Raw genomic sequence first — 17,029 nt, forward strand, 5'->3', positions numbered from 1 at the left:
GCCCACCTCTGGCCCTTAGAGTTTGCCATAATCACCCCTCACCCCCAGATTGGGTTGTTAAGAGTGGAAACAGGAGGCTTCGAAAGACAAAATGCCATTAGAATTTAGATGAAAAAAAATTCAGTCCTGTACTTGTTTGTAAACCTCACTTTAGTTGTAAAGGGTTAAATTTAGCCACTCGAACAAATAGCAGGATGTCGGAGATGTCTGTGTAAGGGAAAGTATTCAAACTAAGTGATGGTCTGTATATTTTAATGGGAAAACAAAATTTCTGCATAGTATAAAGTATTGGGTGATATATTCTATAGGAAGATTTTTTGGGTAGTATTTTAACTTTTTTTCTAGTTTTAAAAATAATGATTTTTTTTTTTAAGATTTTATTTATTTGAGAGAGAGAGCTCATGAGCTAGGGGAAAGGGAGAGGGAGAAGCAGAATCCTCCCATTCCCACCCCCAAGCAGGAAGCCCAGCGATGCTGGGCTTGATCCCAGGACCTGAGCCAAAGTCAGATGCTTAACTGACTGAGCCACCCAGGTATCCCCAAAGTAATGCACATTTGTAGTAGGAAATGCAGAACACAAAGAGAAGTATACAGAAATAAGCATCAGTCCTACTACCTAAAAAGTAGCCATGTTAGCATTTGGGGATATTTCTTCTTAGCTTTTTACAAATGCCTAATTTATGTAATTTGGATTTTACTGTAAGCACAGCTTTGGATTCTGTGTTTTCACTTAAATAACTTGAATTGTAATTTCCTCATTTCATAAAAATTCAAGAAATTTTTGCATAAAATTTAACTGTTAAGTAAAGATTTATTGTAAACATGATTTATAAATATGTGTGACTCATATTTATAAATGTGTTAAATGCTTCCTAATGAAAATACCAAAAATATTAGAGAAGAAAAATTCCAATAAAAATCACCCTCTGAGATAAGAAGCCCCTTCCCGTGCTGCGTGTTTTGCTGAGATCTCTCAGGCTTTTCCTGATGCATATTTTTATCCTTTCAAGGAATTGGAATATTGGTTTATTTAGGCGTTAAGTTATTTAATGTATGGCTTGTGGATATTTAGCACAACTGCACTAAGGCAAGAATATACCAAACCATGTATTTACTTTTTTGGTCATCCTCACTGCCTTGAAAATGATAATATTATGAATGAGATGGATATGGCCCAGCAGGAAACGGGTGGTGGGTGGATCGGTAGCTAACCTAGCTAACCGCCTACACCAGACTGTTGGGTTTGTAGAGGGGAGGGTTCTAGTAGTGGATTGCCAGGTGCAAAGTTGTATGCCTCCCTGTGCCTTGTTCAGTGTTTCTATCTACAAATTAGGTAGATGTGGAAGGAGTAAACATGATAGTGGCATTTACTGAGTGCTTATGTGCGTAGGCACTAGGCATGGTTATGTTGTTCCCATCATTTTTCTGACAACTCTTTGTCATGGGCGGTGTCTTAACTATTTCATAGATAAGAAGACGGAGGTTTCGAGAAGTAACTTGCCCAGAAATCATATGGGGGTTAGAAAGAATGTCTGAAGTAAAAGCTCCTGAAATTGAGTTTACAAACATCTGCTTTCCAAAATTGGAGCTAGGTTATTTGGACCCAACCTTCCTGTTAAAAATGCTGGCTAGGATATTTTTTATAAGCTTAAAAAAATGATTATGAAACTAGAAGAAAAAACTTCATATTTAAGAACCTGAATCTTAGATGCAAAAGGTACAGGTCAGATGGGCCCAGAGGAACCGGAAGAGATTGTAATAGGGGTTGAGGTACTGGTGAATAGTTTTTTCATATGATAATATACATGCGAATTCTGTAATGTTCTCCCGGGGATGAGCCATCCACAACCATTATCTTCTATTCTCTGGGTGGGAGGTGGAGTCTGGGATGGAGTGGGAAGGGCTAAAATCAGAGGTTTTAAAAGGGAAGTTTCCCTTGTGGCCTTTCTTTCCGGTGCCAGGATATTTGTTAAGACTGCCATGGTAAGATTTGATACTTACTGAGAACTGGCTTACTTTTATGCTTCTGATTTTCTGAGTATTGTCTCCTCCTCCTTGCTTAATATTTAGCACAGTGTTTTTTAAAGGGGCCAGCCTGTGTTTCCCATGCGCCAGGGCTGGAGATCCCAGGTGGTAGCTTCAGGCCTTGGGCTGAAGAGCGTCAGGGGCGCAGCGACTTCGGGGAAGGAACTTAGCAAGGACCACTCAGTGTGGATACCCCTTCCTCGTTGAGACTTTTCCTTTCCATCTAAAATGTGAGACTCTATAAGTCTCAAGAGATTTTGTGTATTTTGTTTTGTTCTGCTTTGTTTTGCTTTTAAACACGGGAGTATCCACCGAGGTTCCTTCCAGATTTCAAGATTCTAGGATTTGTAGTGCCTTTGGCTTTGTTACATTTTATTTATTTGTATTGTCATGCACATTTTCAGATGAAGAAATGGAGTCATAGAATTCTGACCCTCGAGGAGCTCATTTAGAGAGAGAAGAATGAAACTCCCTTTTGAAGGTGTAGGAGCATTTTCTTTCCAGATTCACTAGGGTGGATAATGGTTGTTTTGGCATTAACCTGGTAATAGTGTGTCTTATGCTCAGTCCCCAGTGCCTAGTATAATGCCTGGCATATAGTAGGCACTAAATAAATAGCTTATAGTTGTGTTTGGCCCTCTGGTTGGCATTGACTGAAATAAAATAGATTAAGTTCTTAGAAGCAGTAAGACTCACGTTCTGATTATTTTCCTAGGAACACAGACAGACCTATGGGAACACTCGGGAACCTCTCTTGGAAAACCTGACTAGCGAGTATGACTTGGATCTTTTCCGAAGAGCACAAGCCCGGGCTTCAGAGGATTTGGTGAGTATTAAGATCTTCAAGCTTATGGACTGCTTGTGAAAGTCTTGTAAACTTCCCAGAAAAGTGATAGTGATCGATCAGTTGATGGGAAATAATGAAAATCTCTTTACCTTCCCACAGCTACCCTTTATCAGAATGATCTTTGATCTTGCTTCCCATTCATATTTAAACATAATTTCCCCTCCTCCCTTTCTTTTTCCTGACCACTTTTCCCTCCATCTCCTCTCCCAGAAGGACTTGTTTGGTGGGAGTGTTGAGGCCTGGGTTAGACAATAGGTGCCCCTCGGTCTCAGTCGGGCAATTTGCAATTCTGAGAGCCTCTTATTGGTGGCTAAGCCTCTCTTATTCTCTTAACGCCCCCCTCCCAGGAGCTAGCCTTTGCAGGCTTTGCTTGGCCCTCCATTCTAACTTCAAAAGAATTAAGAGAAAAGCATAGAGGAGTAATGGAAAAGGCTGTGGTCAGACGTTTTATAAAGGAAATTAATCTTTGACTTAGCCATGTTTTGTCTATGAAGGTGATTTACTATTCTGATTTTTATTTACAGTTAGTTTCACTCGGTTTTCATACCCTAGGCAGAATTTTTAACAAGATTGCTTTAAAAAAAATTGTGGTACCTGTGATTTAACAGACGAAATGTGTTGAAGGAAACTTAGCTTGTAGAGTGAATATCCTCTTTACCTTTTTTAAAAAATTATGTCAAGTACTTGATTCACAAATCCTCAGAGAGACTTATTGGAACCTTGGAGGGGGCAGGGTTTGGTAGTTGCTTTTCTCCTTCCTGTTCTGTAGCCGAGTATTTCCTGTCACAGCTCTCTACCTGGTTAGGCTTGAAAAATTGTCCTATAGTCAGGTCCTAACCACTGGGGAGTGATATCCAGAGATATTTTCTGCCTCATCTGGAGTAGAGTCCAGTACTACAGCACTGTCCATGTTTCAAAAATGTTTTCAGGGACTGCTTTGACAGGCTGGCCCCGTATACCTGTGGATTTACGTCACACAGATCCATACAGCTTTAGAGGCAGATAGTAAAGCACATTCTAGATCATCTTTCCTGGTTGGTTTTAAATGTCTGGTAAGGGCGGGGCATTTTTCTTTGTGGTAGATTGCCTTTATCAAGTGGTTTGGTGCCAGCTGATGAGAAACAAAATTTTACCAAGGACTTGGTACTGAAGTTCTGGAGGTGAGGCCCACCCACAGCATGGTAGGGAGCAGAGGAAAGCTGCGGTCTGTTGAGACCTACACTTCCAGGCAGTGTAGATTGTGAGTTTTCTAGAAGCCATCCTGACTATCTGTGTCCAGGTGGGCAGCCCGTTTCAGTGCAAGTTTTTCATGCATTAAAAGTCAGTTCTTCTTTTTTTTTTAAGATTTTATTTATTTACTTGACAGAGATCACAAGTAGGCAGAGAGAGAGAGAAGCAGGCTCCCTGCTGAGCAGAGAGCTGGATGCAGGGCTCAATCCCAGACCTTGAGATCATAACCTGAGCCAAAGGCAGAGGCCTTAATCCAGTGAGCCACCCAGGCGCCCCTAGAGTCAGTTCTGTTTTTTTCTCCTAGCCTAGCATGGTGACATGCGAACAAGCATACTAGAGACTTTTTGAAAATAATGATGATCAGTCTTAATCCTCTGACTTTCTGATTTCTTCTCTACAATAGGAGAAGCTAAGGCTGCAAGGCCAAATCACAGAGGGGAGCAACATGATTAAAACAATTGCTTTTGGTCGTTATGAGCTCGATACGTGGTACCACTCTCCCTATCCCGAAGAATACGCGCGCCTGGGACGGCTCTACATGTGCGAATTCTGTTTGAAGTACATGAAGAGCCAAACGATACTCCGTCGACACATGGTATGCCATCTTGGGGTTCTGCGATCGTCACGGTGGAGCTCTGGATGTTGACCTCTACCTGGATGTCCTCCACCTCTAAGCCTCTCTCAGTGGTCCATAGGAATGGCACAGAGGCATAGGAAAGGGCAAGCCCATTTCAAGGTGGGGCCTGGCGGTGGGGGGCACATCCTGTCACACACACTGCCTTGTCTTTTTTTCTTACTGCCTGGTACCGTTTCTCCCTGGGATACGAATTACCTCTGCCCACAGTTTTTATGTGTCCCCAACTCAAAAAAAAAAAAGTGGACTTCATTAGACCGGGCAAGGACGTGACTCACTTCATATCCCTAGCAACCAGTGGGGGCAGGAAGTGCCCTGTAACTGCTGAATGAATGCGTATTTAAAGGAGACAAAATACTGAATTAACAAAATGGCTCCTTTGGTGCCTTCTCCCAAGTTTAGTGTTTTCTGGTTCCTGAATGTTGTCCTTCTTGTTCAGATAGGAAGAAAGACTTCTTTTATTGTCCATATATATATGCTCACTAGGTATTTTGTAGTTTTAAGCCATTTTTTTGTTGCCTAGCTGTAGAGTGAAAAATCTCATCCTAAATAAGGGAATTTCTGGGAGCAGGGATGGGGTAGAGGAAGGAGCGTTTCAGCAGGCACCTTCATTTTCCTATTTCTGTCGTCCCAGCGTAATTGGCTCTAAGACCTTTTAGGGTGTACCTCCTTCCATCCCCTTCCACTTTTATTTCCCAGGTTTTCTGTGTGCTGAGCTTCTGCGGCCCAGGCTTTCCCAGAGTTCCCATCCTTTCCCCCCCCCCCTTTTTTTTTTCTTAAAGATTTTATTTATTTGACAGACACAGTGAGAAGAGGGAGCACAAGCAGGGGGAGTAGGAGAGGGAAAAGTAGGCTTCCCACCGAGCAAGGAGCCCAATGCGGGCTTGATCATGACCTGAGCTGAAGGCAGATGCTTAATGACTGAGCCACCCGGGCGCCCCATGTCCTTCTCCTCTTGTCCCCAGTTGGTTTGGAGGATAACTGCATTTTGTGTTCTCTGGAACACACACAATGTAGTGTTGCAGCCTAGAACTCGCCGCTGAGTTCAGCCTTCCAGACTCCTGCACAATTGCCTGGGGGCAGGGCGCCCCAATGGATGAATGGATGGAGGACTGGCGGGGCCACAGGGGTGAGGGTAGCAGAGGACTGGTCTCCGTGATGGTAAACCATGGAGATAAACTAAAATCTAGTTCTTCTATGTGAAAGGTATTTTGACTGATGTGAACTGCTGACCATTTATTTAGGTTTTGCTTTTTGTTTCGGGTTACTTAGTGGCACTAACCAATGTAATAGCCCAAAAGGGCAAGTCATAGTAGTAGGTGGGGAAACGGAGGGTTTGGATAAATCTGAGGGTCAAGTAAACATTTTGAATATTGGAGGATCTGTATTAGGGGGAGGTACAAAAATCGATTTTCAGGTAATGGTAACCCGTTTTTTTCGTCTACACTTCTGATTCCCATTGCTTCATGAGTAATCGCTGAAATGGGCCATTTTTGGCTTCTGTTTCTTTTTAAGATTTATTTATATATTTATTTGACAAAGAGAGCGGGATCACAAGTAGGTGGAGAGGCAGGCAGAGAGAGAGAGGGAAGAGGGCTCCCTGCTCAGCAGAGAGCCCGATGCGTGACTCGATCCCAGGACCCTGAGATCATGACCTGAGCGGCTCAACCCACTGAGACACTCAAGCGCCCCTTGGCTTCTGTTTCTAAACAATTGTTGCATTAGTTGGGTTGTTGTTGGAAAGAGCCAGCATGAGTAAGCAGGTGGATCCAGCCACAAACTGGGGTCAGAGCTTTCTTGAAGCGATTCCAGTTAGCGTTTTGATTTACAGGTAGCAATGGGGCCTTTCTTGTGTTGACCAGAAGTCAGAATAAAACTTAGTAGAAAATGTTCCATATACATATGCTTCTTAAATGATGTTTTTTAATGTGTTTGCATAAAACCTTAAAAGAATTCACATATTTACAGCAAGGGCTGACTGGCTGCATTAAATCCTTTCGCAAATGAGGGTGAAGAAAGGGGGAATTTGTGCCCCCTTGTGGCCAGCTGTCCACCCACCTCCACACTTTCTTGCTCTGGAACCAGCTACCTTGCCTGTTTTTTAAGCCACGGAAGGGCGTCCTCATCTTCCTTATATAACAAAGGGATAACTTAGGTGTGGGGGTTAGTCTTTATTGTCGTGGGTGTCTTTTCTAATCGGAAGAAAAGATTGACGGTGAGGCGGTTGCAAAGTTTACTAGTAAAGGCGAACATGAAGTGTTCCTGCCTTTGCTTAGCAATTCTTAAGCTGCTGGAAATAAGCTGCTCAAGAATTTCCTCTTGGCACAGAGCGTTTTAGAATCGAGGGTATTTTTTATTTATCTGGCTTTTACTTAGTAGATGATTTTAATCTCCTGGGTTGAAACAGGGCCAGAGTATGATCTAGAAAACTTGTTCTAAACTGCTATAAAAATACTGTAAACACATTCCTATGACTTTAGAAGCTGTTAATTGTTTTACCAAAAAAAAAAAAAAAAAAAAAACCTTGCGTACGTTCTCAAGTGTGTCCAGTTGTCTGTCATCTCTGCTAACTAAATTTGACCTTTGATTCATTTTTCCATTTAAGCAGCAGTCTTGTTGGGGAAGGCTTTTTCCCCTGATACGAATTCCATTCTCTTGCAGGCTAAATGTGTGTGGAAACACCCACCTGGCGATGAGATCTATCGGAAAGGCTCCATCTCCGTGTTTGAAGTGGACGGCAAGAAAAACAAGGTAAGCAGGTGCGGTGGTGAAGGGTGTATATTCACAGGTCCCAGCAGCAGTTTGTTCCACCTCGCATCTCCCCCTTGTAGAGGTGATAAGACTCTGCTGTTGACCAAAGCACACTTTCTGCCTCATCAACAACGATGATAGGATCTTTAGGTTTAGGCCTTTATCTGATAAGTTGAGGAATCACTGGCCCATGCATGAATTCTCTTTCTCTGCTTCCAGATCTACTGCCAAAACCTGTGCCTGTTGGCCAAGCTTTTTCTGGACCACAAGACATTATATTATGATGTGGAACCCTTCCTGTTTTATGTTATGACAGAAGCGGACAACACCGGCTGTCACCTGATTGGATATTTTTCCAAGGTCAGCAGGATCTGGAGATTAAGAAGCTACTGGCCCCAGAAGGGTGATTGATGTTGGCATTTGGGGACACAGATCACTGACAGGAAGAGGCCGGACCCTGGGCAATGATGACAGCCCTCTCTTAAGGACTGGGTGGGAAGGTGTCACAGAAATCTATGTATCAAAGATTGTTTAATGGAAGTATGCAATTCTTTATTAAAAGCTTCTGGTTTATTCCTTTCTGGACTTGTGGCTTAGAGCTGCCTATTAATTACCAGCCAAGGCCCTGCCTACTAACCCCGAAGCCCACATTTTGTAGTCAGGCCAACGCTCCTGGCTTTGCTCTCTGTTATTAGCCTAAAACCAGGAATATATTCCTTTTGCCTGGTTTTCTAGCTGGGCTTATTCTGTGATAACACCACTCTGCTTTTGAAAGCTGAAGGCCAGGTTTTGCTTTTGACTTTTTAGTAGGAACTTTGTTGAAATCTGATTCACATGCCACACACTTCACTCATTTAAAGCCTGTACCTCAGTGGCTTTTGTATTGCCAGAATAGCGCAGCAACAACGCAGAGCCCCCTGCTCTGTTTTCTTTACCCCATCAAGCAGGCCGGCCCATTGCCCCTCAGCCGCTGCCAGCCCCCGCCAGCCCCCTGGCTCTAGGAGTTTGCCTGTCATGAACATTTTCCATAAACGGAACTGGACAGTATGTGATGGGAGTGTTTGTTCACTCCCTTGCAAACTGGAGGCTTCCTGGTGGGGATCCCTCTCTTTAGCACTAGCCAGTCCCCTTTTGAAAAATTACATTTACGGAGGGATGCCCTGACCGACTCCACAGTCAGCCCCTCCTGGCCTTGCTCTGACTAGAAAGAACTCCGTCAGCCCCCCTTAAATTGATACTGGTCTCTGAGCAAGGGGGAGCCTGGCATGGCTGGCTTTGGCCATTGTTGTAACCAGTGTGGGTGGAACAGCTGTGAGTGTGACAGCCACTTCCCTGGTTTCCTTGACCAGAGAGTTTGCCAGCAGCCTTATTTTCTGTTTGTGGGACTCCTGACAACTTGGGTTCCAAGCTCTCCTAACGTTCTCTCATCTGTTTTGCTCTTGACTATAGGAAAAGAATTCATTCCTCAACTACAACGTGTCGTGTATCCTCACCATGCCTCAGTACATGAGACAGGGCTATGGCAAGATGCTCATCGATTTCAGTAAGTTCGACTGCTGCGGCCTGAGCTCCGCAAGCCGCGGGAGTGATGAGAGCAATTGGGTCTCTGGTTCCTGGCACGCAGCAAGAGGACAAATGTGTGGACAGAATCTGAAGGTCCCGGGTCAGCTGGTATACCTGGAACCTTCAGTGAATGCAGGCCTCAGTCGCTACCAGATGGTGGGGCATGTAGGGGATAGGACAGAAGGTTGTCCCCATTTGAGACCAGGAGCAGCACATGTATGCTGAAGGCTTCAAATCTGTTCCTGGATTAGGGATTTCAGTTTTGTAAGGACTAGTCCAGTGGCAATCCATGGATCTGATAAAGGCCTTGGGCCTCTTTAGTAGTGTATTCTGTATTTGGGAATTTGCCTACTTGAATTTATTTTTAATCCCCAAATCTGTACTCTTGGCACGTCTACAGTCACTTGTGGACGTGCATACAGCTGCAAAAAGGAAGTCCCCACATTTTCTCTGCTCTGGTCAAACAAGCAGGTGCCTTGTTTTGGCTCTCCATGTAAACACATGTTTTTTTTCAGTGTGTTAGTGCCATGCTTTTCATATTTTTGTCCATTTTTTTGCTGATTTTATTTTATTTTTTTTTTAAAGATCTTATTTATTTGTCACAGAGAGAGATCACAAGTAGGCAGAGAGGCAGGCAGAGAGAGGGGGAAACAGGCTCCCTGCTGAGCAAAGAATCTGATTCGGGGCTCGATCCCAGGACCCTGAGATCATGACCTGAGCCAAAGGTGGAAGCTTAACCCACTGAGCTGTGGAGGTGCCCCTTTAATTTTTAAAGGATTTTATTTATTTGAGACAGAAACAGCATGAGGCAGGGTGGGGGAGGGAGGAGGGAGGGGGAGAAGCAGACTCCCCACTGAGCAGGGAAGTGTGGGACTTGAGCCCAGTGTGGGACTTGATCCTACAACCCCGGGACCATGATCTGAGCTGAGGGCAGACACTTAACAGACTGAGCCACCCAGGTGCCCTTGTTCCTGATTTTATTTATTTATTTATTTATTTACTTACTTACTTAAATAATTTTTAAAGATTTTATTTATTTGTCAGAGAGAGAGCACAAAGCAGGGGGAAACATCAGGCAGAGAGGGAGAAGCAGACTGCGTGCCGAGCAGGGACTCGAAGTGGGACTCCATCCCAGGACCCTGGGATCATGACCTGAGCTGAAGGCAGATGCTTAACTGACTGAGCCACCCAGGAGTCCCTTGTTGCTAATTTTAAATGGCCTCTAGGTGTAGTGCCAGAACGACAGGTTGTTGTGCTGTTGGTTGGGAGTTCGATGCTAATGAGTCAACCGTGTATATTTTAAAAGGTATTGTTAAACAGAAACACCTAAGACAAGGTAACCATAATGACGGGTTCCCTTAGGAGCAGTGGTTCAGTGTTCGCTAACTCAGTGCTTGCCATGACTTTGCAGAACGTAACACCTGTATAAATGATGCGAGTCAACTGTATTTTGTTCAGTGTTCCCTGTCCTACAACACTCTAGTCAGAATTATAATTCTTAGAGTTAGTCTTCCAGTCCATTGCCTTCCAGCTGCGAGAAGTGATGAAATCAGGAAGTGACACAGCCTACGGAGGAGGGGGGCCCTATATCTTGGAACAGGTGACGCCTATTTTATAAACCTGATTTTATGTAGATTTTCAAACATACATAAAAGTGTGGAATAGGGGCACCTGGGTGGCTCAGTGGGTTAAAGCCTCTGCCTTCAGCTCAGGTCATGATCACAGGGTCCTGGGATCGAGCCCTGCATTGGGCTCTCTGCTCAACAGGGAGCCTGCTGCTTCCTCTGCCCGCCTCTCTGCCTACTTGTGATCTCTGTCTGTCAAATAAATAAATAAAAATCTTTAAAAAAAAAATGTGGAATAGTTAGATAATAAAAGCCCTTGTAACGCATGATTAACGTTTCATGGTCAGTCTTGTTTTACTTCTATTCTCAACCTGTTACTTTCACATCTCTAAAAGATAAGTTCTATTTCATGTTAAAAAAAAAAAATCCAAACCTCCCCAAGTTACTTAATAGCCGAAGTTACAGTGTTCAAATTATCCCAATTTTGTGATTTTTCCTTTTAAAGAAAACGCACATGTAATTATTTTTACTAAGCTCCAAGTAGAGTGATACATTGGGATTGATAGATGTAGCTTGTAAATCCCTTTTAATCTGAAAAGTTCCCACTCCCATCTCTTGTATTTCTTTCCTATTTATTTATCAAAAGCCCATTAGTTTTCCACGAGCATTTTGCAGAGCATGCATTTTGCGGACTGCGTCTCCATAATATGTAATGTTAGACGTTCAGATATTAGAGCCAGAGGCTGCAGGATACTCAGTACTGAGATAATCTATTCTTAAAATTGAAAAATTTCAAAATACATAAAAAGTGACTTAATGAAATGGCTCCCCATCTCTGTTCCAGCGCACACCTACCTATTACTGTTGTTATTAACATTTTTATCTTGTGAAGCCTTCCAGAGTTTTCTTAATGTCTATTACAGCTAAATGCGAACACACCATTCTTCCCTTTTGGCTTAGCCCAAGGCAGCACTCTGTTACGTCACTGTCCCAGCTTGAATGTCTGACCCCTAGTTGGTACCATGAAGCAGCTTGTCCTTAAGCTTTCTGTGTTGGCGTAGCAGTGTTTGCCATTAGGATGAAATACAGTGTCTGCATTTTGTTCCTCGGTAGGTTATTTGCTTTCCAAAGTGGAAGAAAAAGTTGGCTCCCCGGAACGTCCCCTCTCCGACCTGGGGCTCATAAGTTATCGCAGTTACTGGAAAGAAGTGCTTCTCCGTTACCTGCATAATTTCCAAGGCAAAGAGATTTCTATCAAAGGTTGGTTTTTGGCTCTTGAGGATCATTGGTACCCAAGATGTTAATGGCACTGGACATTCCAGCTTTTTTCCTTGGCCCTGGTCGGCTTGGTCACCTGCAAAGAGAAAGCTTCCCTTCAGTGCTTCATCTGAACAGGAGAACAGATGACCCCTGGATGCAGGCCACTGCAGAGACCCTCCCAAAAGTGCCAAAGGATTCCAGAGCATTTGGCCCTTTGGGAATGGCCATATGATTTTGGTTTCACAAACCTGGAGTGGTTAACACTAGTTCTTAAATGAAAGTCCAGAAGGAAGAAGAATGTGAATTTTTTTTTCCCAATTCTTTGGGAAATGTAGGACCTGATAAGATATGCCTGTATTATTTATGTAAGGGTGGAAGAAAGTAGGTCTGTTTTTGACCTTGATTTCTGTACGGGTCAGAGTGATTTCTTGCTGTTGGGTTTCTCTTTCATAGTTCTTAGGATCCGTCAAATAAGTGCTTTGTAAGCTTTTTCTGAGCAGGTTGGGTTAAGTATATGACTCCAATCATCTGGATTTCCTCTAAGCGGGGTGAGGGGCTTGGGTTGGTGGGGGTCAGTGGAGGTGTGGGTCTGTACTTTGGCCTGGTTCTCAGTAGCACTTCTGTTTCAGAAATTAGCCAGGAGACAGCTGTGAATCCTGTGGACATTGTCAGCACTCTGCAAGCCCTTCAGATGCTCAAGTACTGGAAAGGAAAACACCTAGTTTTAAAGAGACAGGTAAAGTTTTTTTGTCAGCTGCTGGCTCAGTGCTGAATGTCTCTTGAGACGTAGCAGAGCAAAATTGGGCCTTAATACCCTAAAAGTAGCCTTCTCTCTCTCTCTCTCTCTCTCTCTTTTGTTTGTTTGTTTGTTTGTTTTAAGGTTTTATTTAGTTATTTGTCAGAGAGAACAAGCAAGGGGAGCAGCAGGCAAAGGGAGAAGCAGGCTTCCCGCTGAGCAGGAAGCCAGAAGCAGGACTCGATCCCAGGACCCTGGGACCGTGACCTGAGCTGAAGGCACTTTACCAGCTGAGCCACCCAGGTGTCCCTAGCCTTCTCTTAATGGAATTTGCCTACATGTACCTTTTATAGGGTCTCTCTCTTTTTTTTTTTTTTGAGCATGCAGTGATGCCTGTTGGGCTTACTTCTTATCTTACCCTTTATCTGAAGCTTTGAGTAAGCTCCTGTCTCCGATTTGGATGACACAAGCAAAGCAGCTCAGTTAAGCAGCTTTGTGTCACACAGCACTTTTGTCCTAAAGATTTTCTTAGATTGGAGCAAATTCCCCACCTGTTTGAAGGGAATCCTCACAAACTCCAGGGCTTGTGCACTTTAAAATATTTTAAAATATCTTTGTGGAAGTGCACTTGAAATATATATATATATATAAAATATATATATATAATCTGAGCATGAAGCCTGATGCTGGGCTTGATCTCACAGCCCTGAGGTCACCACCTGAGCCGAAACTAAAAGTCAGCTGCCCAGCCTCCTGAGCCTCCCCGGTGTCCCTCATGTAAGTGCTTTTAATTTGTTTTAGTTGACAAACCTATAAGGAAAGGTGAATAATTTCAGTTTTTTCTGAGGACAGAGTCGGCAGCAATGGGTATTTATTTGTAGGAAAGCATTTTCTAAATCAAAAGATAATTTTTTATACCTGTTTCCCTCCATAGTGTATCGTTAAGCCTTTGGAGATTCCTCCTTCACTAACAGGCATTTTGGAATCCGTATATAAAGACATTTTCGTTGAATGTGTAAAGTCATTTTTCCTGTTCTCCCGCAGGACCTGATTGACGAGTGGATAGCCAAAGAGGCCAAAAGATCCAACTCCAATAAAACCATGGATCCAAGCTGCTTAAAATGGACCCCTCCCAAGGGCACTTAAAGTGACCTGTTACTCTGAGCCAGCGAACCCCAGCAGTAGGAATCCGTACCCTAGGGATCTGTCTGTCATTTCTGTTGCTCTTGTGATTGGCAAGTACAGTATCCTTTGGGAAGGCCATCCCCCTCAGGACTGTCCTGGCTCCGACCCTCGTGTTCACTGCAGACGCTGGTTCTGAGGAACTGCTGTTTCGGCCTCAGTGAGGTTGCCTGGATGGGATCTCTGTTAGACTTGAGAGCAGATCCCTCGTAGCACTGACCCAAGGTGTTCTGTTTGGTACTGTACCTGTCCAGTCACTGGTTCTCCTCATGTCCTCTAGCCCCACGAGGTTGTGTTGTGTCTTCTAAACTTTGTACTAGTGCTTCTTGCTGCCGGGTCACCAGACTTCCAGACCATGGTTTGCCACCACCAGGACCTTTCCAGTTCCTCCTTACATGTGGTTTTTTGGGGGGTGGGGGGAGAGCAGGGAAGAGATAACATTTCTGACTCTGTGTACTGGGAGGGGTCCATTCCCTTCGGAGTTTAGCTCACTTTAAATTTTTTTTCCACCATTTTTATTGAAAGAGTCCGGGTTTTGATCAGTGTCAAGCTTACAAGAGACCAGTATTTTTTTAGCCTCTCCCAGGGACTCGTCTTGGCAACTGCACATAATTTATCCTAATGAAATGGAGAGGAGAATTGACAGGTGGTGATTCTGTACTTTGATTTGAGTTTACCGGTGGGCTGCGTGTTGGTGGAAGGGAACGAGTCCTTTTTTGCCTCACCAGAAAGTGCCCAGCCCTAAGTGTTTTCCTCTCTTGAGATCCCCTGCCCCTTTTGTCATTTGCAGGGGCCAAACAGTGTCTGGTTCTCCCTCTCATGCTGCATGCTAACGGGTTCATTAGACTGCAGAAACTGCCCCTCCCCGCACCACCCCCCATACCTGTCGCTTGGATCTGGCACACCTGTATTTCTGCCTCAGTTGCATTGATTTTTGCCCGAACCTCCTCAGAGAAGTAGGAAATGATTGCACCTGACTTCCGGCTCTCCTCTCAGCCCTTGACTCCGCAAGGCAGAGTGCCACAGCCACCCCCCACCCCCACCCAGCATTTGCTTCTCCCACCGCGCCTCGCCCTCCCTTGAACCGAAGTGCTCCTGCCCTTCCAAGAACTCCATTTCCTTTTTGGGATTTGACACCGTTCCCCGCCCGGGTCTCTGCTCTCCTATTTTTGGTCTCAAGCAAAGGAAGAGCCGCTCCCTCTAATTTCTCCAGCTCATTATAACCCGCTATCTTGGGGCAGCTCTGGATGTAGGACATGTGCTCCCCTTCCCGACTTGGTCTCCTCCAACACTGCTGTCCGAGTGTGGAGCCCTCCCCACGGTCCCGACTCTGGTCATTTGTGCCTTTCTCTTGTCCTCTCTGTACACTACTTATACTCACTGTGGGTTGCGGGGAGCTCCTTTTAAGCATGTTCGGTGGCAGCTCCCCGCCAGTTTCAGTGTCACTGTTAACGTTTATCCAAAAGCAACTTCACTGCGGGTTTTCTTAAGGGGTAAAGGTCTTTGACCGAAGCTAACCCTTCCCCACATGTGGTAGAATGTGCTGTTCTCTATCTACTCCTCAATAAAGCATGTTCTCTGCTCAAGCCTTTTGCACTCGGGAGCTCTTCCTTAAGTCTGGAAATGGGGCAGCCAACGTGCTGCTGATGGCAAGCATGCTTGGCGTTTGTCTTCCCCAGCAGTGAGCTGGCTGTTGACGGATGTGGTTTGTGGCTGTGGAATTTTGCTCTGATGCAGGCTATAGAGAGCAATACTCTTAACTTGTCTAGTTGGTGGGATGAATTCTCTCTGCCTTGCTTGGTTGCAGCTAAGAGGTACACATAGCATTGACAAGACCATATTCCTTTTTTTTTTTTTTTTTTAATCTTTATGCCCAACATGGGACTTGAACTCACAACCCCAAGATCGAGTCGCATGTGCCTCCGACTGAGCCAGCCTCACACCTCTGTGTTTGTTACTCAATCTTGAGCTCATTTTCATGTGATTTCAAGGGCATAGGCACAGCAGGAAGTTAGGATAGACGGAGTACAGCGGATACTTGGGATGGGGTGCAGGCTGTTTTATCCCTGTCTCCGAGTTCATTTGCCATTAGGTGAGCATTGTCCCCTCCAGTCATGGATTCTTTGCTTGAGAGGATTTCTGAAAGACCCCTTGTCTTGTGGCACTTACCCAGGGCAGGCAGTTGGGGCCAGCACTTATCTGGACACTGGAAGTTGGATTTGCCGGGGTGGTTTTTGCTCACCATGGAAGGGTTGAGAACCCATCCCAGTGAATAAAGTTTCTCTTTTGTAAGTTTAGAGTCCTGTATGCCATGTACTAGGGGCAGAGACCAGGTTGAAGAGAAGCATGAGGTTACAAAAAGACCCTTTTTACACTGTGAGGTTGATGTATGCCCAGATCTCCCTCTTCTGCATACTTGTATCAAAGGGAAATTCTGCCTCATGTTTCAAAAACATCGGGCTAGGTGATCTTAACCATGCGACTGGGTGCTGAGAGGTCAGGGCACCTGAAGTTTTGTGCATCGGGCCCCCAAGACCCCCTGTTGCCATCCGACTTTACTTACCGAAAAATAAAAGGAAGGTTTCTCTGGTTTAAATCCCTCAGGTATGGGAACAGAGTGTTTACTTCCGTAGCAAGTAACTGACTACCTGCAGGAGAGCAGCCCTCCTTCCTTAGAGCAGGTCCAGAGCTATTCCTGGTGGAGTTTCTGAAACCCTTGAAGTAGAAATGCCTACTCTGTATTTGGAGGAAGAAGGGGACCCTGGCATGTGCTGGTCACTTCCTGTATGCTTGGCATGCTGGGTGCCTTCCCACTGCCTCTGACCCTCATGTCAGCCCCGGCGCGGTGGAAACGCACTGGAGTGGCACGGGGAGGCCGGGAGCCTAAGGTGACAGCAGTGAGGGCCGAGAACTCCCTTTGGTCTGTCCTCCCTGAGCACTTCACCGTCCTCTCTGTTCTTTGCTTTCTCTACTTTAGTTCTGTAGTGATGAATCATCCTTTCCTTTTTAGTTAGATTTCCTGGTTTCAGCCACAGGCCCCTGTGCTTTTAGAGGCTTCCATTACCAGGGGAATGATGAAACTGGTGGAAGCTTTCAAATGAAAGATTTTAGTCCATCCTGTAAGTAGCACTGGGGGGACCAGAGACCCAGGAAGCAGCCACTGTTCCCCATTCTGACACTGCTGCTGATTCAGGAATAAGCAGTTCAGTAAGCACTGTCGCTTGACCGGTTCCTCT

At 44.8% G+C, this 17,029-nt stretch overlaps 1 protein-coding gene across 3 annotated transcripts in view; it reads left to right on the plus strand.

Moving 5' to 3' along the window:
- Positions 1-15,379, plus strand: part of KAT7 (lysine acetyltransferase 7) — a 33,393-nt gene extending 18,014 nt beyond the window's left edge. For all 3 annotated transcript variants that reach the window (XM_004764793.3, XM_004764794.3, XM_045070227.1), the window contains 8 exons: positions 2,741-2,851; positions 4,506-4,697; positions 7,398-7,487; positions 7,707-7,847; positions 8,937-9,030; positions 11,729-11,875; positions 12,505-12,611; positions 13,656-15,379. In XM_004764793.3, coding sequence (XP_004764850.1) covers positions 2,741-2,851; positions 4,506-4,697; positions 7,398-7,487; positions 7,707-7,847; positions 8,937-9,030; positions 11,729-11,875; positions 12,505-12,611; positions 13,656-13,757 — 984 coding nt within the window. In that variant the 3' untranslated portion in view covers positions 13,758-15,379. The remainder of the gene's footprint in view (positions 1-2,740; positions 2,852-4,505; positions 4,698-7,397; positions 7,488-7,706; positions 7,848-8,936; positions 9,031-11,728; positions 11,876-12,504; positions 12,612-13,655) is intronic.
- Positions 15,380-17,029: the final 1,650 nt, after the last annotated feature.

This window comes from Mustela putorius, unplaced genomic scaffold (assembly GCF_011764305.1).
Source record: "Mustela putorius furo isolate JIRA1106 unplaced genomic scaffold, ASM1176430v1.1 tig00003962_pilon_pilon_pilon, whole genome shotgun sequence".
Classification (NCBI taxonomy): Eukaryota; Metazoa; Chordata; class Mammalia; order Carnivora; family Mustelidae; genus Mustela; species Mustela putorius.